Genomic DNA, 27,108 nt, shown 5'->3' with positions numbered 1-27,108 from the left:
GTCTTCTCCAGATAAACGTTTGTCTTATCTGCTCTCCCTTGCTAAATCCGGCCTAATTTTCACCTCTATTGAGGTATATCTTGCCTCTATCTCTACTTACAATCAATCAATCAGGAGTTTGTTAAAGCGCGACTACTCACCCGTAAGGGTCTCAAGGCGCTAGGGGTGGGGGGGGGGGGGTTGGGGGGTGCAGGTTCCATTCCATCAAGGAGGGGGTCTGTCGAAGAGCCAGGTTTTGAGGTTTCTTGCGAAGATGGGGAGCGATGTTGTCTGTCTGAGGTGGAGCGGAAGGGCGTTCCATGCTTTGGCCGCGAGGAAGAAGAAGGAGCGGCCTCCCGATCTGGTCTTTCTGGTGCGGGGGACCACAGCGTAGGAAAGCTGGGCTGATCGTAGGGTCCTTTGGGGTGCGTGGAATTTGAGTCGGCTGTTCAGGTATGCTGGTCCGGTGCCGTGAAGGGCCTTGTGTGCGTGGGTGAGCATCTTAAAGGTGATTCTCGCCTCGACGGGGAGCAAGTGGAGTGTGCGCAGGTGCTGGGAGATGTGGCAGTGTTTTGGCAGGTTGAGGACAAGTCTTGCGGCGGCGTTCTGGATGTTCTGTAGCTTGCGGATGAGGTTTTTGTTTATTCCGGCATAGAGTGCGTTGCCGTAGTCGAGTCTGCTGGTGACCAGGGCGTGAGTGACTGTCTTTCGGTGTTCGAGGGGGATCCATTTGAAGGTCTTACGAAGGAGGCGGAGGGTGTGGAAGCAGGAAGATGAGACAGAGTTGATCTGGCGGTCCATTTTGAGCTCGGAGTCCAGGATGATTCCCAGGTTGCGTGCGTGGTCTGTGGGGGTTGGCGGGTTTCCGAGGGCGGTGGGCCACCAGGTGTCACTCCAGGCGTCGGGGTTTGGGCCCATGATGAGTACTTCTGTTTTGTTGGTGTTTAGTTGTAGGCAGCTGTTTTTCATCCATTTGGCGACGGCTTCCATGCCTTCTCGAAAGTTGCGTCTGGCGGTGTTGGGCTCGTTGGATAGGGAGAGGATGAGCTGGGTGTCGTCTGCATATGACACGATGTTGAGTCCGTAGGTTCTGACGATGGGGGCAAGTGGAGCCATGTAGACGTTGAAGAGCGTCGGGCTGAGGGAGGAGCCCTGGGGGACTCCGCAGGTGATAGGTGTGGGGTCCGAGAGGAAAGGGGGGAGTCTGACCCGCTGCGTCCTGCTGGAGAGGAAGGAGCAGATCCAGTCGAGGGCCTTGTCCTGGATTCCTGCATCGTAGAGTCTGCGTTTTAGGGTGCGGTGGGAGACTGTGTCGAACGCCGCTGATAGGTCGAGGAGGATGAGGGCTACTGTTTCTCCTTTGTCCAGTAAGGTGCGGATGTCGTCTGTTGCGGCGAGGAGGGCGGTTTCCGTACTGTGGTTTTTTCTGAAGCCGGATTGGGAGGAGTCGAGGATGTTGTGTTCTTCAATGAATGTGGCGAGTTGGCTGTTGATGGCTTTCTCGATGACTTTCGCTGGGAACGGGAGCAGGGAGATGGGTCTGTAGTTTTTGAGGTCGGTGGGGTCCGCTGAGGGTTTCTTTAGGAGGGGGTTGACCTCGGCGTGTTTCCAGTCGTCGGGGAATGAGGCGGTCGCCAGGGAGCGGTTGATGGTTTGGCGGAGCATGGGTGCGATGGTGTTGGCGGCTCTGTTGAAGATGTGGTGGGGGCAGGGGTCCGTGGGGGCCCCTGAGTGGATTGACTTCATTGTCTTCAGTGTGTCTTCGGTGGTGAGGGCTGTCCAGTCATCAATCGCTGGTTTCCGGGTGTCGGGGGTGGTTGGTGAGGGTTCAGTGTGTTGGTTGTCTTCGTCGAAGTTGTCGTAGATGCTCTTGATGCTCTTACAGACGTTCCTCTGGAGGTTTGTCGACTGGTAAAACAGTATATGAAAAGACTTCATACATTGGATATAAAAAGATGCCTCATGTTTTATCTATCTCATACTAAGGGCATCCGGAGATCTGATCAACAGTTTGTGTCTTATGGTGCGCAAAAGCCAGGTACTGCAGTGACTAAAGCAACGATTGCATGGTGGATTGCAGCTGCTATTCACTTTTCCCATTCTAAAGTAGGCCGACCATCTTCTTTCAAACCTAAGGCTCTTTCTGCGAGAACAGTGTCATCCTCCGTGGCGCTTTTTGCTGAAGTGCCTTTGGATAACATTTGCCGCGCTGCAACATGTAAAAATGTGCATACATTTACGCTGCATTACTGCTTGGATTTGGCTATGGATGCAGAAGCGGCAGTAGGACAAGCAGTCTTACGTAATTTTTTTTCTAATAAGGTAAGCCTCTGTTTTGGAGGTGATTGATTATTAATGTTCAACGTATTCGCTTTGCATGTTATTGCTATGTTTGCATTCTCTTTATGCATATATGCTTGTATTTTATATTGTCATACATATGAAGTAGATATGTATAGATTTATCTATTTATGAAGATATCTATTAGCCATTTATATGGTACCCGCCATCCTCGAAGATTACATTTGTATTACTGCTGACGATTCTGATTCGAACATGTGAATCTATGAAAGATCCAATACTGGATAAGAAAACGAGTTACTTGCGTGTAACTTCAGTTGTCCAGTATTAGTATCTTTCATAGATTCACATGTGACCCACCCTCCTCCCCAGAGAGTCTTCCCTTATTAATACATCACTCTTGTCACTTGTGCTAGGAAATCTGAGAGACTTTCCGCTCTGTGGAGTGTTCTAGAGGGAGCTATTGGCTGTGTTTCAACTTTGGTTCTTTTTTTACAGAAGGACATTGTAAGACCTGGGGTCCCCAATTCCACTGCGATAGCTTGGCGCGAGCAGGAAGGGAACCGAAGGCTAGGTGTAAAGCAGAAGTGCAGCACACACTCACACTGAGACAGGGAGGCACACGCAATAAAATGACATCACACCAGCTAGTTGTTTAAAACAACTTTCTTTATCTAGACTTTCTTCATTGCAGGTAAGTAACTCACTGGTATGTACTAGGCATCAATTCAGGTACTGAGCATTTCTTTAAACATCAGGCAACATTTCTGTAAATACCTTGCTACTAGTTAGGGCAGGCTAGGGCATAACATTCCTCATATACCGGCTCATCATAAACATTTCATAAGACCACTTTCCATGTAAAACATTCCTTGTGCACAGAGTTCTTCGAAGCAGCTCAACAGGGGCCTCATAACCATGCACATTCAACACTGATATTATTCAGGGGTTTGGCAAGAGCAACAGGCACTTTCCCTTGTAACCATGGGCATCAAAAACATTACTGAAGTACCATCAACAGTTCCCAGGCAGGGGCACTCTGGAGAGAACCATTCCCCTGGCAAGGGTTGACTCTGAACCCGATATTCCACTCTCGGCAGTCTTGGGCCCAGTACAGGAGGGGCCTTCACTCAATGTCCCTCCCAGCTCAAGCCTCTAAAGGGTTAATCCGGCCCCACACCCCATCTGCAGTCTCAGCTGGGGGAGGGGCGGACACGGAGCCGCATCTCTGTTCACTGGAGGCTCCACGGCAGGCCCCGCTGTCTCTAGAGCCTTCCGCCCTCCCCCGGGTATGTTACCTGGATCTTCGGCCTCGAGGCCCTTGCAGTGCAATTTTCAGTTGGGGCAGGTTGGGGGGCTCTCGCGCTCCTGGAGCCCCCTAGCCGATGTCTCTGGCAGGCCCCGGTCCTCGAGTGGCATCAGCCGTCCTGGCCAATCAGAGAGCGTCTGGGCAAGGGCGCGCCCGTAGTCGCCAATGACAGCGCGCTTGCGGGGGTGTGACACCAACAGCCAATGGGGGCGCGTCTGGCAGGGGGTGCGGCCGATGACGTGGTCGGCGGCCCAGCCACGTGATGACGCTCTCTCCGGCCTCACAAGCCTAGTGCGGGCCTCTCTGATGCCGCGGCGGCCCTCTCCTTGTTCCGGGGGCCGCAGCGGGGACGCGGCAGCAGTGGCACTTCGCTGATAAGGGGCAGGGCTACGGCGGTGATTCAGCAGGCTTCAAGACTTCCTTGGCAACCGGGCAGGGGCCCGCGGCGGTGAGTTCAGCCCCGAAATAGCTATTTGAAGACAGTGTTTCGAGGGGCAACAGCGTTTTCACGGGCACGGCCCTCTGAAGACACAAAGGCAGTCTCTTGCATCCCAGCGCTGGGAGATTGTTATGGGCAACAGCACAGCGAGTTCCAGGGCAGGATAGCGCTTGGAAATAATAGCGCTTAGGGGACAAACAGTTCTGGGCAGTCCAGGGCAAGGCAGCGCTGGGGATCAGTCACAGCTTAGGCAGGGCAGCGCAGGGGCACAGTTCAGGTGGGAAGCGCTGGTTACCTGGGTGATCCCCCAGCAGTCCTCACAGCAGGTAGGTGTTTCCTTACAGCGCTTGATGGTTCCAGCGCCTTTCTGGTGTAGAGTCTTGGGGGAGGGGAAAGAAGGGGGGTTGAGTTGGTGGCTTCAGGGGCAGGATGGTTCTTCTTGGCACACTGGAGGTGGTTCCCTAACGCTGGGCCAGATCAGCAGGCTGGCAGAGTCCCTCACTCAACTTAAAAAAGCAGTGCCTAGGCCCAGTCAGTCCCAGTGGTGTAGGTTCCCTAGGCCCAACCGCCTAAACTCCTGACTAGCAGGTTTCCCTCCTTCCTCCTTATACCCCTAGGTCAGGTGACCACTCTCTAAAGGCGGCAAAGTGTAACCCCTCCCCTATTCTGGAAGGTTCCAGGAGCTTCCACATTCTAGGCTATGGACTGAAAATGCAGGATGGCAGTGTTACTGTATCCTAATGTCCCAGCCTACTCCTGACTACTAGTGTGTGTCTACAAAGGCCACTCCGCAGGGGCCTGTGGCAGCCATGTTGTTGGGAGAGAGCACCTGCACCTCAGCACTGTTTGGCAGTGGTAAGGCGCCCAGAGACCTTGGTCCAACAAAAAGATGGTGGAAAAAACAAGGCAAAGGGGAAAAAAATGGGGTAAGACCACCTAGGGCTGACAGGTCTAACAGACATGGATGGGCTACTGCAGTGACTGTGCAGTGCATTAGTACATATTATGATATGTATTACTGCTATGATCTATATTCATACCGAGAGACTCCCACCTCCTCAGCGGGGCTGATTCAAGCATGTGAATCTATTAAAGATACCAATACTGGATAACTGAAGTTACTGGTAAGTAACTCGTTTTCTTGATCATTGCTCTTTTGGAGAGTGTCAGTAACTCTCCTACACTGGATTTGTTTTTTACTGCTTATGACCTCAGTAATTTAGACCATTCACTTTGTTGCTACTGATGTCAAATGTCGGAGCCGAGGGAGCCTTCTGCCCTGTATTACAGCCAATAACTTTAAACATATAATATAGAGCTAATGGTCCCAGAATGCTGAGTGATGTTGATTCAAAGCAAAGGCTTGGTTGAAGTTTACACACTTGACAGCTGTGCCTGCACATTATGGGTGCCAAATGTCAATATTTTTGACAACTTTTTCCTACCATGCCCATATTCATCTCTACTGCGGTTTGTTCCTCTTAACACCGATGCTCCCCATCACCTGATTTTCTTAAGCTATCTGTTAAAACACAATCTCTCTACCAGCTCTTCTCACAGGCCTACCATCAGCCTCTAGTGGGCAAGTCCTTAGTTCCAGTAGCCTGAACTCTCTCTACTCCTTGTAGACTGATTCTCTAGCTACCATGATGAAACACCACCATTGCTTACAAATACCTGTGAATGTCCCTGCCCATAACCAGGGCCACAGGATTATGTAGGCAGGGGACAGCCAAATTATGCATCAGGGTTGAGTAAATTATCCGGCAAGAAAAGGCCCCTTATGTGGCACATTTTGTGGTAGTATTGCTTCATTATTTAATCATTTATAAACTTCTTAAGACTGACTGGTCATTAGTTGTACCTTATCAATACCAGTTTAACACCTAAATATAGCAATAAGCTACAGAAAGATGACCAGTCAACCTTTGCTAAGGGCCTTAAACTGCACGACAACACGTGTTGCTGCATTTTTACTAATTTATGAAATGTTTGAGATCAGCATTTTTTTTTTATATCTGCCGATTATGACCCTGCCCATAATAAATTCTCGCCACTGTAGACTGATCCTTGCAAAGTTAGTTACCTAATGTTTTGGAGCTGGTACCCTAACTCTGTTTTTCTATGTGGCTATTCACAGACCCTTATGCTGCACTGAGAAAAAAAGGCACTTTTTTTAAAACTTTGCTGGTTCTAAAGTAGAAAGACCACATTTTCTCTCGAATGGGGCATTTTTAGCTATCCTTTCCAATCACTTTGTGGATTTCTAACCACAATTGGTGGCTAATGTAGAGCACAGTTTAATGCGATTCCTGTTCATTGAGTTTTGTAATGGTTGTGGGTTATTGGGTGGTATTCTTAAGGGTTGGTCATATATCTCTGGTGTTCCAGGACAGCAGATACTGTTGCTGGTCTCATGCAAAGATTGTAGTTTTCCCTAAAAAGAACAAATCTGTAAGGGAGCTCGGGTCCTACAGGCCGATCACGCTTATTAATGGGGACACTAAAATATATTCAAAAATCTTAGCCTCCCGTTTGTCCCCCATCATCTAAAGTAGTGAGTGGGCGACAACATGGATATATACCAGGGAAAAGTACTACTGACCACAATAGGCGGGTTGACTCATTGTTGCTGCTCACTTTATTGCCTCTTTTGCTCCCCTCCCCTGTCCACCGCGAACTGTGCTAGATTGTTGTGGAGGGAGTTCCTTTTCTTTTCTCCTCTTCCGGTTGCGAGGGAGATTGGCGCTCTAGTGCCACAACCCCCTCTACATAACCGGATGCCCCTGACGATGCGCAGCGGGCGCGCCTTAGGCAAGCTCGTCTGTGCCTGGACGTCGCCAGGAGCCAGGGACCCTGGTCAATCTACTTCTAAAAATGGCCCAGCTCTACTTGGGCTCTATACTAGACGGGAGCTGTTAGATTTAAGGATCGATCCTATTCCCTCTTGCCGGACTGAGTCTTGGCCATTCCGTGAAGGCCCTTCGCCTGCAGAGCCTGCCAGTTTCAGGGCAACTCTGGTAAGCCGGTGCCGATTCATGAAGCTCCATACCACCCTCTACCAAGTATGGGCTCCTTTATTTCTGAACCTGCTTCCCCCCTATCAAAGTTATAGGTAACCCCAATGACCAGTCGCAGGTGGGATTGGAAAGTTTTGCTATGCAACATCCGTTCCCAGCCTAAGCACTCCACTGAGGTCTGGGATCTACTGTCCTCGGTACAGCCTGAGCTGGGACTTCTGACTGAAATCTGGCTGAAGCCTCACTCTGTTCCCTCTATTGCGTTAGCTATACCTGAAGGCTACAAGTTAATTAGGGTGGACAGACCACTTAAAGTGGGGGGAGGAATTGCCATTGTACATAAAGATCGCATTACTGTCCCCCCACGGGACGAGTGCTGTAATGCTATGATGGAAGTTGTTGTCTTTCGGATAGATTTCTCCTCCCAAGTTAGCTGTAAGGGGGCCTTAGTGTATCGTCCCTCAGGACCCTTAGCCGATTTTTCGCTATTATTCACTGAACTAATAGCCCCCATGTGATTGCGAGCAGCAATATTTTACTATTAGGGGACTTTAATATTCATAGCAAATGTACTTCCAATGCTGATTCACAAGCTCTCATGGCCGACTTAGCACTCCTTGGCCTTTCTAAGCTCAATGGAGGCCCCACTCATATAGCTGGTCACACACTGGACATTATTTTTTTCCAATTCTCCTTACTGTCCAATGTGAGCCTCCCTTCCAACTTACTTGGTCCGACCACACGCTAATTGAATTTTCCATTCAGGGACCTAGGGAGCTGAAGAGATCTGACCCGGTCACAAATCATTTTCGTAGACAATGGCAGAAAGTCACTCCGGAGAGCTTTCAAGCCTCCTTTTTAAGGCCACGGATTATTACTTTGAATACTATAGTAGAAGCCCTGGCCAAATACAATTCACCAGTCTCTAATACGATTGATTATCTTGCACCATCGAAACGTCTCCCTAACAACTTCAAGCGGCCGCAGGCTGCCTGGTTCTCTCCTCAGCTGCGTGTGCAAAAACAACTTTGCAGGAAACGTGAGACGTTGGTGCACAACCCACGATGAGTGATAAAGCTCAATTGCAGACCACTCTGTCCTTTTATCTAAATATAAAAGCTGTGCGTAAAACCTACATTGCCTCCCAATTAGCTATGGCTGGCAATGCTCCTAAAATCCTACATCGTATCCTCCAGTCTTTTGCGAATCCCAAGGCCTGTGAGAACCTTGAGGCACCTACGCAAACACTATAATAATATCGCATAATACTTCTCACAGAAAATTGAGCAAATTTATGAAAAATGTATTCTGTCAGGAAGCCAGGACCTGGCCCCCTTGGACGCGGATCTACCTGAACCAGCAACTCCTCAGCTGCTTGAAAGCTTTCCTCCGCTTCCGTTGGCAGATGTTGTCACTCTGTTTCATAGAGTTAATTTGGGTCCCCATGACACTCTTTCAGCTAAAGTTATCACATCCCTGGCCACTCAACTCTCCCCCCTCGATTGAACATCTCCTCAATCTTTCACTTAGAGAGGGTCACGTTCTGTCAGAGTGGAAAGCAGCGCAGGTTATGCCCATTCGTAAGAACACCAAAGCCCCTCTGACAGATCTGTCCGATCTCCAGCCCATCTCGTTGCTTCCTTTCCTGAGTAAACTACTGAACAGCCATATCGACACACATCTCTCAAACCATGTCGAACTTACTGGTTGTTTAGATCTTTCACAGTCAGGCTTACGGCCCAAACACAGCAGCGAATCAGCCCTGCTAGCTGTCACCCATAATATCAGGATGACCTTAGACAAGGTCCATTCCACGATTCTGGTGCTGTTGGACCTATCCGCCACGTTTTACACGGTCTCGCATCAGATAATACTCAGGAGACTGAAGGAGATTGGACTAAGAAGCTCTGCTTTTCAATGGATGTGGAGTTTTTTATCTGGTTGCTCTCACTGTCAATCTTGGCCCATATCGCTCAGCACCGCTAAAAATAAAATAAATTAAACTGTCCAAGGGAGTGCCACAGGGCTCATGCCGCGGCCCTACACTTTTCAATATCTATGTTGCTTCCTTGGCCAACCCCTTGAAGAACCATGGGTTCACCCCAATATCATATGCCGACGATACACAGTTGCTTTTCCCTTTTGACAAATTTACACCGTCTGTATAGCTAACCTCCTCGGGAATGAGTCATCTCACACTGGATGAAGAGCAATCTCCTCCAGTGCAACGTTGGAAAAACTGAGATTTTGCTCTTCGTAGAGGCCCCTCTACTGTTGTCTTCCGAGTGGTGGCCACTTGATCTTGGCATCCCTCCCCACCCTAAATCCACGGATAACAATCTTGGCATCCGCCTGGACCAAGCCCTCACCCCGAAAGAGCACACTGCTCAGACAGCTGGGGCCTGCTTCCACACTCTGGGCTTACTACGCCGAGTATTTCCTATGCTTCCCGACTCCACTCGAAAGGCTCTGATTCAGGCACTTATATTAAGTCGGCTGGACTTAGGGCTCGAAAAATCATAAGAAATGCGCTAGATCTGCAGGTCTAGTAACATACAAAATCTCCTCAACCTAAGTGAAATGGAATTGACCTCTGACTCGAAAGCAGAGCAAATGTGACAAGATAACAAGATTTAAAAGCATTTTTATTGCTCATTTACTTTGTGAGCAATGAAGATGCCTTTAAATCTTGCTATCTTGTCAATTCCTCTGCTTTCAGAGGCAGAGGTCAAATGTCAGGAGCGGTCGAGTGAATTTTTCGAGCCCTGGACTATTGCAACGGCCTGTTGATCTCTGCTAGTGAGACTTCGATCAATAGGTTACAGGTGGTCCAGAACACGGTGGCACAGCTAGTTCTTAATGTGCCCCCCTAGGACTGCCTCCCGCCCTCTTCTCTTACAGCTTCACTGGCTTCCGATATGCCAAAAGGGTCAAATTAAAAATTTGTTGCACCATTCATAAGGCACTTTTTAATCTTGGTCCTAGCTATCTCGCGGAGAAATTCACACTCTTTTAGGGGTTCCCCGAGTTAGGAGGGCAAGACTAGGGAGAAAGGCTCTGTCCTACCTTGGCCTGAGCTAATGGAATGAGCTCCCCCTGCACTTACGAAAGTGCTCAAATCACCTACATTTTAGGAAGCTGCTTAAGACTACTTGTTTCTGCTTCTGATCTCTGCTTCAATTGCATTATATCTGTTACCTGTCCGAAGCGCAGAGATACTCCTTCAGGAGTTGATTCCGGCGCTAAATAAATAAATAAATCAATAGCGCTGTTCGATGCCGCCCAGGTAGCAGGAGACCCTATGTCCTTAATTTTGTTAGATGCTGAGAAGGCTTTCGTTAGTCTCCTGGGGCTACCTATGGAAAGTGCTCGAACAAGTAAACATACTGCCCGAATTTAGCCCAGCGCGAAAGGCGCTATAATATAAACCAGAGGCCAGGGTGTTTGTTGCTGGGGAACTCAATTTAAAGTGGGACGAGGCAAGGTTGCCCCTGTTCCCCATTGCTGTTCTCCCTTTATATTGATCCTTTTATCCGCAGGTTAGAGTCCAATGTAAAGATCTTCTCTTTGACATATTACGTATGGGATACCAAAACGCTCGCTTACGCCGATGACAGGGCCGTAGTTACACCGAGCCTGCTATTGCAATTATGCAAATCGCGAAAGAAGCAGGGGAATTTAGACCTATCTCCGGTTACTTTAAATAGGGAATAAGCAGTTATTCTGGTAAATAGTACCCTATATTGGCAGGATTCACGGTTGGCTTCGAGTGCGACATACTTGGGAGTTGCTTTCACGCCTGATGTGGATTGCATTATCGGGGATAATTTAGAGCCTTTGGTTGAAAAATCAAAAAAAGATCTTCATAGGCTAAATAATTTGCATTTATACCTGGCAAGACGGTGCAACGTCATTCAAATGATTTTTTCCCCCAAGATTCTTTACTTTTTCCGTGTCATTCTGTTACGTATAGGGAATTTGTGGTTCAAAAAGTTAAATGAAACAATTTCCCGATTTGTGTGGGCCTATTCCAAACCTAGAAGTGCTATTAAAGCTTTTGACGCTCCCTAAAGACTGTGGAGGGTGGAGACTCCATAATCTAAAGTTGTATTACTGGGGTACGGCTCTACAGAATCATGGACCTCTATTACAAGAGAAACTTTGTGGCCAGTAGGTGCTTACTATTTTCCCTCCCCATTTGAGTTATTGATAGGTGAAAGGGCGTAGTGGAACTTATGAAGGCAAATTGAACTAAGCTACTTCATGTGTTATTTTTAAGACCGTGCAAAACGCCTTTGAGATTTGGTCTACAGTTTGTAAATTGATGGTTCTGGGTCGGCTTAATTTTTACACTCCTCTGAATAATAATCCAATTCTCCCAGGAATCATTTCAAATCAGTACATGTCACGATGGGTTAACACTGGCTTAAACAAGGTGGGCTTTTCTTTCTCCGGTAGAGGGATAAAACCATTTCAAGAAATTAGAAAAGAATTTGATCTTAGCCATAAGGATTTCTTAAAGTTTTTACAAGCAAGGGATTTTCTTTTTCGCAAGGCTGGAGGGGCGATTGGATTTCAACAGTGCAATTTGGTGGATACTTTGTTAGCTGAACGCAAGCCCTCAATAGGATTTATCTATTCTTTCCTCAACAAACACATGAAGGACGATATAGATATGCACTCACAGAGATGCCAGGAACAACTGATCATCTCAGACGCCTACTTCCGGGAATCTTTTTTTTTTGCTCAGACATCATTCACATCAGCTAAATTACACGTTCAATATTATAAAATGTTTTAATTTATACTATACCCTTAGTAGGATTATCAAATGGGGAGTTGGCAAAGGCACTCGTTGCCCGAGATGTCAACTTAGGGGCGCTGATATTATGTATATCTTTACCTCTTGTTTGTCCTTATCTATCAATAAATCCCAGATAACTGAATTTTTGTCAAATAAATTGAATATTCCGGCAATTCTATCCCCTGTAGTGATACTCTTGGGAGTATCAGAATATGAGAGGGCCGGCAAGAGGTAGAGCGTTAATCTTTATTGTTAGGACTATTTTTCGTCTATGAATCGCTTCAGCCTGGCTAGACTGCAATCCACCAGTGTTCCAACAGAGGCTAGCCAGGGTGCTGGTTGTTTGCAATTTACAGAAGGCAGTTTTCCTAAGGAAGGTAATTCGTAATAAAAGGAAGGGATTGAGGAGGTGGGGCCCGCTATTAGACTGGGTTGACGTCCGGAGTTGTTGAGGTTAGGCACGTTTGCATAAGCACCCTGGCACTTTGCCTGTCCCTAATGGATTCGCTCATATTTTCATTATTTTTTTCTTTTTCTTTCCCTTTTGGTATCAGCTATGAATTGGATTGAATATGCTGTGATATATGGTATGGCATCAGTGATTACATTTTCTGGTATCTAATTGTGTAGCAGGGGTGGGAGGGGTCGGTGGGCGTTTTATTGGGGTTAAAAATGGTGGTCTTATTGGGTTTTCTATTATGTATTTTTAGTTTGCAAATGATGATAAAAAATATTTTTTTTTTAAATAAAAGAAAATCCATATGCAAGTGGCCACCTTTAGGCAGTCGGCTGGCCTGAAACATGAATATGAACATATAATGATTATTCCTAACAACCAGTAGTCTGTTACAAAATCAGATACAGCATGTCTCAGCAAAGAATAGTCAAATTGTGAATTGGCTATCACTTATTATGATGAAAGGTATCTATTTATGAATAGTTAACATAGAGAAGCATTTAAAAATATGATCGACAGGAAAAAAAAACAATTGCTAGGAACATCTACCAGCAATACTAGCGCCAGGATACCATTCTGGTCACTATTCTCTCTATAAATAACCTCCTACAAATATAAATACATCTGCCCTCGAGGTACATATTTTAGTACAACACTCGTTTGACGTGGGATCTTGTGGCCAATGTTATTATACGTGAGTAGTTTGGGTGCTCTCTCACCTTTTAGTTTTACTACAGTTTAGGACCATTCAGTCAGTGACACAGAGGTCCTGGGAGCTTGGTATGACAAATCAGTGTGTTTGAACCTGTCTGGGTTAGACTCTCACATGGGTGTTTTAAAATCAGATCATTTACAGATATCCCTGACAAGAAAACTGAGGCGAAATCAGGAATACGCCAAACTCTGTTATTAAACATCGTCTCCTAGCCCAATCCCCCATGAGTCAGATGCCAACTTTCCCCTGGTGCTGGGCAGTACTCCGAAATGCGCACTGGGGCCATGCTTCTGAACATTTAGATTGAATGGAATGTGTCAACTAATAGTCAAAGAAATAAAGGATTTTTGTTGGAAAAAATGCTCAGAGCAGCTAAACATTTTAAAGCTTGGTATGTGTTTTAAATGTACAACCATTAGACATAATCAGTACTGTGGTACAAGAGAAGTTCTCTCTAAAGAAATGCGCACAAGTACTGTGGATTTCAACTTGCATACCCTCACAAACATTTAGAGAGCCAATTTAAATGCTTCCAAAGAGCATAATCAAACATAAAGGCATGCTGATTTTAGGAGTAAGGTAGACCTAGGCAGCCCTACCTGCATAACATTTTCGGCATCATATGGTACAGTGCTAGTGTACAAACAAGTCCCATAATGTCGGCGCTAAAAAGGGTTAGCATGATAAAGCTGCCAAAGTTTAAATTAAACATTGAGAAAAATGTCAAATCTAGTAAAGTTAATTATGCATGCTCTGAGATACGCGTCAAACGATAAACCCTCCTTTAATTGCCTAAACATCCTATCCAATTAAATTAACTAAATCTCAGCAACAGCTTTACTTGTGTCCATATTTTTTATAACCTGTACTTTAAAAAAAAAATTTAATGCGTTTCTGATTAAAAAAAAATCTCATTGTGGATTCACTTATAACTTTATCTGCATTCTTTTGTGGTTGGACCACGTTATCTTAAGGTGAAATGTAAAACGTCTACTTATTCTGAGAATTGTTTAATCAGAGTACTGCAACAATACAGATATATGTTAAATCAGTTATAAAGCATATGTCTACATAAAAGAAAAAAAGCTATGTTTGTACCATATTATATACAACGGAAATCATTAGTAATGTCCTTTCATATTTGTAATTGAAGTAGAAGTAATCATCTTACGAATTTCATTTACTGGCGTTCTACATGGTTTACAAGCAGCATCAACGAGTAGTCCTACCCACACCATGGTCACACAAACTACGTTTTTGTGTTTTTAGAAGTCCGAGTGAGAGCAACATTTTCACAAAACTGTATTTACTTTTTTGTTTGGTTTGCAGGAACCAATCAAGTCACGAGCCCCTCAACTTCATTTGGAGTACAGGTTTTACAAACAACTGGGAAATGCAGGTAAGCTTTCATTTCTGCATTTAGTTTTTGATCATAAATTCACAAATTGAAGATGTATTTGTAGATATTTTCTCGCTTTGCTGTCAGTGTCACCCCTTTGTGAATAAGGCAGCAAAGCATATTCAAACACAATTCTGAGTTTTCTAGAAAGGCCAATGTGTCAAAATATTCACGTTCGAACCTGTATAGGCACAGACTTTTTCTGCTACAACCTTAACCGGTCCCGGAGTGCATGCATCTTCCTAGGGATCTACTGTTCTCCTCTTAGCTATTTTGTTCTTATTGGTCTTATTTACAGAGTGTTTTCTGTGAGTTGTTGCCGTATTCCTGGCTTAGGTGTATCTTACTCTTGCATTTCTTAGAGTAACACACATCTTAATTGATAAAAAAAAATAGTGAATTGGGCCTATTATGTCAGTTTTTAGGTTTCCTTATCCTCTTTCATCTCTCTCCCCACTACCTCTTAGCCTGTTGCTGATGCTGATTTTGTTGGGGGCTAAATGATAGAGTGCGCGAGGTATGGTATAGCACTCGAGTTGATCACCTTGTAAATTGCCCATCATGTGTTACACTGATACTGATAGGCAGAGGGAACCAAAGGAGTTCTCTTTCTGGTGACTAACTTAGCCATACTTCCGGACACCTTTAATCAGTCCCGCTCCAGTTTGGACAGAACTCTTTACAGTGATCAATTGTGTATCAGAAATGCCACCAGCGAGCCTCCACTGATTATGGATAGAATCAGTCTTTGAACAGTTGTTCTAAAGTCCAGGTATGGTTAAAAGACCTTCACTTTTTAAAGCGGACCTAGTTCATGCCAAATGGTTTAGTCTTTTGTTTGATATAATATCTAAAGGTGAGAGTTTCAGTCTATATGGAATTTTAGCAACACGGTGCTGTTGAGGAACCATTGGCTGAAAGCTTCGAGATTAAAGGCCAGCCTGAATTTGTTGCTTCCCGTCAATGTCGAGGAATACAAATTCTGTATTTGTTCAGTTGAGCTGGAGATAAGCTTTTGCTACTTGTGCTTAAATCATGAGGAAGCACTTTCAGATACTAAATGTCTACTGTAGATGGGACCATCCATTAGAACAGTTTGTATCTTCATCCTGCAGGGATTTGATGTCGTCGGTTCTTAGGATTTGAAACTGCTGCATGCAGAACATGTGCACCACCGGATATCAGGATGGGATGAGTACTTGATGGTCTCATTTGGAAGAGTTTGTATGTGTTGTTTGGGCAGGATGTCATTTGGTGCCAAACAACACCATCAACGGCCATCCCGTGGCTGAGGATGTAAAGGACCACCAGTTCGAGGGTGCTTACATGCCAAGGAGGATGAGGAGCTCTGAGATAAATGGTAGATATTTCTGTGCTGTTTCGTAGGCCGAACCCAGACATGCTTGAAGGAAGCTGCTATTGTTTTTTTTCTTTCAGCTGGTCATTGATGGATTTTTTTATAATCTTCTCTAGGAATAACTGGTAGAGGAGGAAACATTAATTTGCAGATGGCCAGGCCATCCACTACAATTTACTAGTCAACATTTTCGTTTTTGCACGCATATTTTTTAACATGCTCTAAACGAGTACTCATCCTGTAATCCTTTGAAAGGCTGAATTAAATGTCAGATTCTGTAACTGAAAGCTCAAGCACTCACACATATGGCGCTTAAGTCTCTGAGCTTTGTCAAAATATAAAATACGATGTTCAAATCTATGTACTAATGCATAAGGGGCTAGACAAACACAGTAAAAGTGAATACACACTCTTATGAATGTCATGGGAACAATGGAGATGTGATACTATTTTCTATGACTTTATTTGTCGTGATGATATCGTTAACTGCTTATGCTAATTGCCCCCACCAACACCCCTCCCCAATGGGACTCTGCTTATTTATTTTTAGAACTTGTGTCGTAATCAACAGTGTACTATTTTAGCTTTTGAAAAACAAATGTACACAAAACATTGTTCTTGTCTGTGTAACTAGAGACCAGGGTGTGTGTGTGGCGGAGGGGGGTGGTAAATTGTGCGGCTACATTGTAATCCTGTTTGTGACCTCTGTGCTAAGTACTTCCTTGAACACCAAAATGCCTGATACCTGTCCTGGCAAAGTGCTTTGCCTGAGGTATTCCTCGTTTCAATTATATGTGCATATATCCTGTGTTGTTTATATCTTACTATTATTCCATTATGTTCTTGAAAAATAACTATGCGCAAAACATTGCCTTTTCCTGTGAAAACTCAGGATGAGTTCAGCCTTGTGGCCACAGTGTGACTCTGTAACTGAAAATGTAGGCACAAGGCCCCAGCTTCTCACTTGGTCAAACTGTGTGATCTTGGGCAAACCTTTATACCTTCTAATTCCTATGGTTCAGTATCAATGCCTGCATATTACGACCTTTATATTTAACAGTATTCAATTGGCTTGTCTTCTATTTTCCAGACTACTACTTGTGAGATAAGTACTGAGTTCAGTAAATGGGCTTTGTCTTATTTTTGATAGCGAATATAAACCAATCTGTTGCCAGAACTCAGGAACAAGTCCTTAAGCAAATAGCAAACCATTTTTTATTTGTCCTGTGGTGTCTTCAATGCCACATATACTTTTTAAGTTCTGGTAACGTCACCCCCATTTGTGCTAGAAAGATAGCGGGCTGAGCTTTATTCCTCAGCCTCATCTACTTTTGACTAAAAATTGTAAAATCTGTATGAGGCGGTGTCTCTCAGGCGCATTTTCAGTTAATTCAAGCCGTTGTGACACCAATATTGAGTTGTTAAACGTTTAGAAATGGGTCCATACAAAAGTATCTCAGTCCTAGCTGCTCAGCCTCCAATAGTACAAAGAGAAAAAAAGCTTGGACAAAAACTGGTAATTTCTTTTTGGTCTTCGCTCATATATTTTTTTGTCTAGAACCAAACATACTTTAAGTAAAATTTAGCTTTTAACCAGCTTCTTCCACAAACTGTAGGACGTTTCAGTAATGGTGACTAAATGCACTGCAAAGGCGGACCTCAAAATCCATGTAGGTCAGTATGCTACATGGATGTGTAGGTCTTGCCTGACAGTACAACTGTCACCTGACCGTTTAGGCTGCACTAATATTATTTTACAGTTCCTTGCTTCCAAACGAATAGATATCTATTCCCATTATATTTACTTGTAATGCTTCATATTACCATACAACATTTCTTTAAAGCCAAACATACTGGCATTACCAATTCTTGTTTTAAGTTTTGTGCACTTTGTCCTTAAGCCTTCATTACTTTTTTTCCACAAAAGGTTACCAGGCTACAATACAGTGGCGGTTTTACCATTAGGGCGAATGGGCGTTGCCCCACCTATAATTATCAGGCAATTTATTTGAGCGGCGCGTTAATAAAAGTTTTATAAATTAACGCGCCGCTCGAATAAATTGCCCGATAATTATTGCCCTGCGGCCGTGGTGTGTGTCATGGACATGGACAGTATGCACTGTCTGACACTGGGTGGCGCTGGACTGACTGTGCCGGCACAGTGCGCACTCACTGCGCATGTGGTGTTTGCCCGGCAGGGCTTCTTTAACTAGCAAACTATGTGGATTTCAAAAAAACAACCGATTAGGGGTTTGCCTGCCTAATGCAACGTACCCCATTGCTGAAAAAACGAACGACGTTTTTTTAATGCTCAGCCCAATCCTGATGCTACTCTCTTTAGAGAGCAGCTCTCCTCTAAAGAGAGCAGCATCAGGATTGGCTACTACTGTGTCTCGGCAAGTTGGCAGCCATTACTAATTAGTCTAGGCGCCAACGGGACCCCAGAGCAGAGATGGTGCGGACCCGGTCAAGTGAAGACAAGGTAAGTTTTTTATTTTATTTATCCCCACCCCCCTGGCCCCCACTGTGAGCGAGCCGTGTATTCAGTATTGGTAGCAAGTTTGCCTTTGATGAGCAGAGTGCTAGCTAGATAAGTGAAGGCAGAATTGTTCTAATGAGAACCTGGAGCCGAGGCTGGTCGGGCTCGAGTTTTGGAGGGGAGACCGACGAGGTGGAGCTTTGCCCGGGTTGAGTCTTTAATATTTCGGTCGCCTCACGTTCGTTTGCAAGATGAGTTTGCTCTGATCCGCGTTCAGTGTTTAAGACTCGTGGGTCCGTCTAATCTTCCCTTTCTTTTAATTCCTCTCTATTTCTCATGTTTTACAAGCTACACGGACTGCAGTTTATTAATTAGTTAATTACGTTTTACGGACTGCAGGAGCATTCATTCGTATTCCATCGGTGGGCTGCAATGTTGGAGAGCATGGTTAGTGTGGACAGCGAGCTGTAGTGAGTGAGCGTCAGTATTATTAAGTGACAAAGACAGATGAATTCAGGTGTCAATGTTTCAGTGACGAACCGTTACGCCCTACCACTTTCAAATGTCACCAGCCGCCACTGCTACAATAGTGTAATTTTTTCTCACATACTGAGGATACTAAAGGTACCAGGTATTTGTGGATTTTTGCAATTTTCTAAGGGGTAGTCCATATTTCCATTCATTCCGTTTTCTCCTAATTGTAATTTGTTGGGTGAAAGACATGAAACACATGGGTGAACCCAGAAAGCTGAGCATTTTTAAAAAGTAGACAAAATCATGGATTCCACAGTGGGCCATTTGTGTGGTTCTTTTACAGATTTCCCAAAGAGACCAATTAAATTATCCTTTGTCCATTCCAGTGATTCTGCTTCTTTAAATGGCAACAGAACGGCATTAAAAAGGAAAGACTGTTTCGGTAGTAAAATCATTTTCACTAGATCATATATATTTCTGAAATGTGCCTAAGAATCTGTCTTTAGCAGTAGAGTTTATATGCTCAATTCTGAATTTGGGGTTACCCATATTATCGAGATTCAGAGGGTTATTAGTAAAATGTGTTCTTTCCTCCACACTGACTTACATTTGGAAGCCAGCATGAATTGAAATCTAAAATATAACACATTTTCTACTAGATTGTGCTCCCACACTTCTCTTGATTAAAATGATCGTTACCAAATGACCAGAACTCACCAAAATGTAACATGGAGAAAAAAGGTTTTTACGTGGAATTTTTCTCTGGCCATCTGAGTAGCTGCGGTATATGGTCCCAGTGTCAGCTGGGCACCCTGGGACACCTACCAGCCCCAGACATTTCTGAAAAGTAGACACACTGGGAGTACTGGGCCGTGTGGCTTCTCTGAATCAATTTGTCTTACCGAGAATGCACAGCCAACATCTACTTTTGGCCTCACATTTTTGAGAGGGGAAAGTTCTGCAATATGCAGGGGTTCCCAAAAGTCTCATGGCCCTGAATTCCTTGCTTCTCCCAAATAAAACAGTACCATAATTCTGTGGATGAGATCACCTGAGCTTAAACTGGTCAAAACACCGACTATGTGAAGTCCATGTGCTCAACACATGGTTACAGTTTTGTGCTGCAAACTGTTGGGAATGCAGGGTAGTAAGACTTTGGCTCGAAGTGACCTTAATTAGGTGCACATGGCACAGACTTGGACAGCGCACCCGATTGTGGGGGGAAAAACACTGTTCTTGGTTAACTCCGACCATCTGTGCTGGAAGGGGCCTCTCAAGCATCTGTGGTCACTATTGCAATACAGAGTTCCTGGGGTGTGCAAGGAGTGGGTGTCTCCAGGATACTCCCTAGGATTGCAGGTTGGGGGTAAGTTCTTCAGTATGCGCAGGGTCTGAGAGTGTAGGTTCTGTGGAGCAGAAAGACTGTATGACTTTAGGGGTGGAGGGTATGGCCCGATGCCTGGATGATAGATAGATTTAGAGACGTGTCTGCCCTGCCACACGGTGGGCAGAAACAATATTCAATGCCATGCTGGGTGACTGGGAGTAGTTTCCCATATCATGAGTAACTCTCCCACCACTATACAAAACAATTGGGTCTAATGGGTTAGAAGAGATGTCTGCTTGGAGATCGTCCTCCTATGGCGATTCCCCCAAACAGGGATCTACTAGAGAGAGGTATCGTTGTAAAGGGGGTATTCTCGCTTTCCAGAAGTACTTCTCTAGGGTGATCTGTGCTCGGGGCACTCAGATGCCTCTGAGCACCAAACACAGATTTATCGACCCTCATTTCATCTCTAAGTAGGACGTTTTGGGTGCCTACAATAGCTTGGCTTGACCATTCTGGTAGTGATTTAACAATTCAAAGTGATGCATATGTCATACTTTTGCACCATACATTGCTTTTTTTCATGAATATGTAGTTACACAAATATTACTCTCTGCTTTATGATTAATTTTCCTCTTGTTTCAGCGGACGGCCTTCCCCAGGTTTTCTATTTCGGTCCATGTGGGAAGTACAATGCCATGGTGCTCGAGTTGCTTGGCCCAAGCTTGGAAGATTTGTTTGACCTCTGTGACAGAACGTTTACCTTGAAGACTGTGTTAATGATAGCCATCCAACTGGTGAGTAAGGACTTCCATGTGCTCCCATACCACAATCTCTTCACACCAGGTTTGACAACTCTGCATTATACAAGTTTCTAGTAAAATCGTTTTTACACAGAGAGCATGATCAGGGCATTTGAAGACCTGAAAGAATTAGGTACTATCCTCTTTCATGGATGACTAGTATGTAGCCTGCTACTCTAGGCTTTGGAGCGGAAAATGGAGTGTTCTGTCAAAAAAGCTATCCCCAAGTTAAAATTATGAAGCAGCTGTGTTGATAAAATCTGCAACACTTTTCGTGTCTGGTTGGTAGGATTTTCAGTCCATTTTGTACTGTAAAGCTTGCCTTTAATTGTGTTTTTGGCAAATGCATAACTCACAGTTGAACCTTTAATATGGAATCCTTTGTATTTGTTGACACTGTACATGTTGCAGTTCTTAGTACACACTGCAGCAGAATGGTATTTCGGTCTGTCATTCTTCAGCTATAAATGACATAGTTTGAAAGCCCCGGCAATGTATTATCAATGTATTAAATCTTTAGTGTGGCATACCCTACGTTTGTAGGGTCTAAACATATCATACTTTCAAGTTGATCTCCTCTATTACTTACACCTATAGATGTGAACCACTGTGTGGCTTGTACTGAACTTGTTAACAAAGGCACCGTCTCACTTGACTATAATAAGCCATCAGGGAGCACACTGGCATCTTTATTTGTTTGTATGGTGCCAGAATCGACTCCCGAAGGAGTTTCTCTGCGCTTCGGATGGGTAGCATAGATATCGTGCACTTGCAGCTAAGATCAGAAACAGAAAAAGGTAGTCTTAAGCAGCTTCCTAAATTGTAAATGGTTAGAGCATTGTCGTAAGTGCAGGGGGAGCTCATTCCAATAACGCAGGCCAAGGTAGGAGAGGGCCTTTCCCCCTAATATTGCCCTCCTAACTCGGGGAACCTCTAAAAGATGTTTGGAGCCCGAGCGGAGAGACCTAGAGGGATGGTAGGGTGTGAATGTCTCTGCGAGATAGATAGGACCAAGATTGGAAAGCGTCTTATGGATGGTAAAACAAATTTAGAGTTTTACCCGTTAGCATATAGGAAGCCAGTAAAGCTGCAAGAGAAGAGGACGGGAGGCAGTCCTAGGGGGCACGTTAAGAACTTGTCGTGCCGCTGTGTTCTGGACCACCTGTAATCTGTTGATCAAAGTCTCACTAGCAGGCCATTACAGTAGTCCAGCCGGCTTAATATAAGTGCCTGAGTCGGTGTCTTTCGAGTAGCATCAGGAAGCAAAGACTCGACGGAGTAGGCCCAGAGTATGGAAGCAGACACCAGCTGTCTGAGCGGTGTGCCCCTTTAGGGTGAGGGCTTGGTCCAGGTGGATGCCTAAATTCTTAACATTGGATTTAGGGTCAGGAGGGGTGCCAAGATCGAGCGGCCACCACTCGGGAGACCGTAGTAGGAGACCCTCGCCGAAGAGCAAGATCTCCGGTTTCCCAACCTTACACTGGAGTAAATTACTCTTCATCCAGTGTGAGATGGCTCTCATTCCAGAGGAGTAGGTCAGCTGTACAGACTGTGTGAATTTGTCTAAAGGGAAAACCAGCTGTGTATCGTCTGCATATGATATTGGGGTGAACCCATATGTCCTCAAAAGATTGGCCAAGGGAGCAACATAGATATTGAAAAGTGTGAGGCTCAGGCATGAGCCCTGAGGCACTCCCTTGGACAGTTCCATAGGTGCCGAACGTTATGGGCCTAGATTGACAGTCTGAGAGCAACCAGATAAAAAACTCGACATTCGCTGAAAAGCAGTTTCTTAGCCCAATCTCCTTCAGTCTCCTGAGCAATATCTGATGTGAGACCGTGTCGAACGCTGCAGACAGGTCCATCAGCACCAGAATCGTGGAGTGGCCCTTGTCTAGGGTTATCCTGATGTTATCCGTGACCGCTAGCAGGGCTGATTCGATGCTGTGTTTGGGCCTAAAGCCTGACTGGGAGAGATCTAAACGACCAGTAAGTTCGACATGGTTTGAGAAATGTTTGTTGATATCTCTCTCCAGTAATTTACTCCGGAAAGGAAGAAGCGATATGGGACGGAGATTGGACAGATCTGTCAAAGTGACCATGGTGTTCTTACGAATGGGCATAACCTGCGCTGCTTTCCATTCTAACGGAATGTGACCCTCTCTTAGTGAGAGGTTGAGGAGATGTTTAATTGAGGGGGATAGTTGAGTGGCCAGGGAGGTGACAACATTGGCTGGAAGAATGTTGTGGGGGAACCCAGATTTTCCTCTATGGATCAGAGTTACAACATCTGCCGAGGTAAGCAGAGGAAAGCTTTCAAGCAGCTAAAGGGTTGCCGGTTCAGGTAGATCCGCAGTCAAAGGGGCCAGGTACTGGCTTCCTGACGCAACACATTTTTCATAGATTCGCTCAATTTTGAGTGAGAAATATTGTGCATTATCATTACATAGTGTTTGCGTGGGTGCCTCAAGGTTCCCACAGGCCTTGGGATTGGTGAAAGAGTGGAGGATACGATGTAGGATTTTAAGGGCATTGCCAGCCATAGCTAGTTGGGAGCCAATGTAAGTTTTATGCGCAACTTTTATATTATTATTATAACTGGAGCAAGTGGCCAGAAACTGAACTTTACAACTCGTCGTGCGTCAACGTCTCATATTTACTATGTTGTTTTTGCACACACAGCTGAGGGGAGAACCAGGCAGCCTGCGGCCATTTGGAGTGGTTACGAAGACATTTCAGTGGTGCTAGATAATAGTCTTAGAGACTGCAGAATTATATTTAGCCGGGATTCTACTATATTATCCGATGAGATGATCCGTGGCCTTAAGAGGCATGAAAGCTCTCCAAGGTGACTTTCTGCCATTGTCTACGGATTAGATGGGTGGCTAGGTTTGATCGCTTCAGCTCCCTTGTGTCCTGAATGGAAAATTCAATTAGCGCGCGGTCGGCACAAGTTAGTTGTAGGGGGACTCACACTGAAAATTAAGAGAATTGGAAAAAATAATGTCCAGTGTGCGGCCAGCTATGTGAGGGGGGCCTGCATTGAGATTGGATAGGCCTAGAAGTGCTAAGTCAGACACAAGTCTGTGAGTCCGCATTGGAAGTGCATTCGCTATGAATACTAAAATCACCTAATAGCAAAAAATTGCTGCTCGCAATCACGTTGGGGACTATTAGTTCAGTGAGTAATAGCGAGAATTCAGCTAAGGGTCCTGAGGGACTATACGCTAAGGCCCCCTTCCAGCTAACTTGGGAAGAGAAGTCTATCAGAAAGGCGGACACTTGCATCATAGCATTACAGCACTCGTCCAGTGGGGAGACATTAATGCTATCTTTAAGCACAATAGCCATTCATCCCCCCACTTTAAGTGGTCTGTCCATCCTAATAAGTTTGTAGCCTTCAGGAATAGCTAACGCTATAGAAGGAACAGAGTGAGGCTTAAGCCAGGTTTCGGTCAGAAATCCCAGCTCAAGCTGCACCGAGGACAGTAGATCCCAGACCTCAGCGGATGTTGCATATCTGACCTTTCCATCCGCGACTTATCTTTGGAGTTACCTATAACTTGGTCTGGGGGGTAGCAGGTTCAGAAATAAAGGAGGCCATACCTGAAAGAGAGCGGTATGGAGCCTCATGAATCGGCACCATCTTACCAGAGTTGCCCTGAAACTAGCAGGCTTGCAGGCAAAGGAGCCTACGGGAATGGCCAAGACTCAGTCCGGCAAGAGGGTATAGGATCGACCCTTAAATCCAGCAGTTCCCGTCTAGTATAGAACCTAAGTGGAGCTGAGCCCTTTTTAGGAGTAAATTGACCAGGGTCTGGGACTCCTGGCGACGTCCAGGTGCGGGCGGGCGAAGACGGGCTTGCCTCAGAGGCGCCCTGCTGCGCATCGTCTGGAGCATCCGGTTATGTAGAGGGGGTTGGGGCACTAGAATGCCAACCTCCCTCGCAACGGAAAGTGAAATAAAAGAACATAACTCCCTCCACAACAATCGAGCAGACCTCGCGGTAGACCAGGGAGAAGAGATCAACACAGGTGATAAGGGTGAGCAGCAACAATGAGGCAAAGTCAAGTGTTTTAAAAGAATAAAAGTACTGTGCAAATTTGTTTAGGCAGCAAACTCCGCTTCAAGATGCAACTTCTATCGTAGCGCGCATCCGCTGCACGTTGTAGGGGGCATCAGTTATGTAGAGAGGGTTAGGGCACTAGAGCGCCAACCTCCCTCGCAACCGGAAGAGGAATAAAAGAACAAAACTCCCTCCATAACAATCGAGCAGAGTTCGCGGTGGACCGGGGAGAAGAGAGCAAAACAGGTGAGAAGGGTGAGCAGCAACAATGAGGCAAAGTCAAGTGTTTTAAAAGAATAGAAGTACTGTGCAAATTCGCTTAGGCAGCAAACTCGGCTTCAAGATGCAGCTGCTATCGTAGCGCATGTCCGCTGACTCATCTTCAGCAGGTGTGGGAGGAGGACTTGGCAAGTCCCCTTCATGACACTGAATGGTCTAGACTCGCTTGATTCCCCCCCATGTCACCTCCAGGAACGCAACAATATTTATTACATGATTCTCAGTACGGCTCATCGCATGCCTTCTCAGCTCAATTGCATGTTCCCCACAGCCAACCTTACCTGCCTCAGATGACACACCCAGGCGGCCAACTTCAAGAATTTGCTCTGGTCATGCCCTAGCATAGCTGGCTTCTGGCACTCATCACACATCACACTGCCCCCATTACATAACTTACAACATTAAGCTCCTGGGAAACCACAGCCCTAGGCATTTTCCCCAGAAAACAAAACACAAGGTGTGGGTACGCTTTGCCAACCGTACTCTTATATTGGCTAAGCGCTTGCTAACAGTTCATTGGCGGGCACAAAAACCTCCGACCCTCCCCCAATGTCACCGGGCACAACTCTGTTGGGGAGAGGAGGTTAGCTCCACATTACACTGAGGAGGCCCGACGAATTCGAAAACGCCCCATAGCCACAAACTGAGATACCATGTTAACACAAAGGAGCTCACTGATGAGAACCCTGCCTCTAGCCCCTCTTGCCCTCAAGACCCCGGGGCAACTGCCGATTTATAAAGGTCCTTACTCCTGCTCGGCCCTGCATACCCTTCCTCCACGCACACACACACACTATAGAAGGGACTCAGGTGTACTTTGCGCATCCGACCCACACATCTCTTAATCCACCTACTTGCCTGTCCGCAGGGTACACTTGTGCCTTCTGTTTGTTGCAACCTCCACTTACGTTCCTCCTACCCTTTTGGCTCTCTAGCCAATTGATAAAGGCTGCACACCTCTGTTGCTTCCGAACACATCATGTTAGCTAGTCACTCAACATTACTAAAGCAGTAGTGTTGCGCACCATGTGCATGCACAGCTCAATAGTACACTACTTATTGCTTAAATCAAGTCGGTATACTATCCCTAAGTTTTACATTTTTTTCTGACTCTTATTGTTTTCCTGTAACGTCTGTCAAGCAACTGAATCCTAATGCACGCATTATCTTTATCAAAATTGCAACATGACTCAAATATTTACCTTGTCTTCTGTTGCGCTATATCTGCCAGCAATGTAAAGCACATTCTCAATTAAAATTGTTTGGGGGGATAAAAATCTGAACTTCCTCACAGTGAGTTTTTAATCTGACAATACTCCGACTTGTTGGTGTGTTTTCCACACTTCAAAAGCAAGCCGTTCCCAATTCTCATCTTTTGAGTGGCTTTTTTCTTTTCCTTTACAGTGGATTTCACAGCTCTTGTGGCAGAGAAATCTGTTGTAATGAAAGTATATACATCTGTCATGAATAACTTTATGAATTCTTAGCAGACTTAAAAAGATATAAGAATAGTGGGCCGTATTCCCTTTAATATACTATTATCAAAGATTCAGTCATCAAAACATTGTGACGCACTAATAAATGTAATTGGAATTAATAGTTTTATTTATGTAATTCGTGAAGTGCACAGCAGCAAAGGCATGCTAGTGCATCAACCATACTAACATTCTAACTCACAGAAAATAGTAGAAAAGGGAATAGGCGCAGAGGATCAAGCTAACCGAAAAAGATACTACATAAGTACTGTACAGAAGCCTTAAGTAAGGGTGCACAGGTGGAAAGGAAGAGTATCCTAGAGTTGAGGGGACCCATTACTCAGAAGGATCTACCTCCACTATAAGCCGTCCTATGGCACATAATATTTACGAGAATGTGAGATGCAGATCACAGCAAGTGGGC

At 45.2% G+C, this 27,108-nt stretch overlaps 1 protein-coding gene across 6 annotated transcripts in view; it reads left to right on the top strand.

Annotated features, from left to right (window-relative positions):
- The window catches only part of CSNK1G1 (casein kinase 1 gamma 1), a 746,303-nt gene that overhangs the window by 499,519 nt on the left and 219,676 nt on the right, over positions 1-27,108 (top strand). For all 6 annotated transcript variants that reach the window (XM_078684993.1, XM_078684992.1, XM_078684994.1 and 3 more), the window contains 2 exons: positions 14,354-14,423; positions 20,706-20,857. In XM_078684993.1, coding sequence (XP_078541119.1) covers positions 14,354-14,423; positions 20,706-20,857 — 222 coding nt within the window. The remainder of the gene's footprint in view (positions 1-14,353; positions 14,424-20,705; positions 20,858-27,108) is intronic.

Source organism: Lissotriton helveticus, chromosome 3_2, assembly GCF_964261635.1.
Source record: "Lissotriton helveticus chromosome 3_2, aLisHel1.1, whole genome shotgun sequence".
NCBI lineage: Eukaryota > Metazoa > Chordata > Amphibia > Caudata > Salamandridae > Lissotriton > Lissotriton helveticus.
Note: the sequence above shows the minus strand (reverse complement) of the source record. Positions and strands in the feature narration are given on the sequence as shown.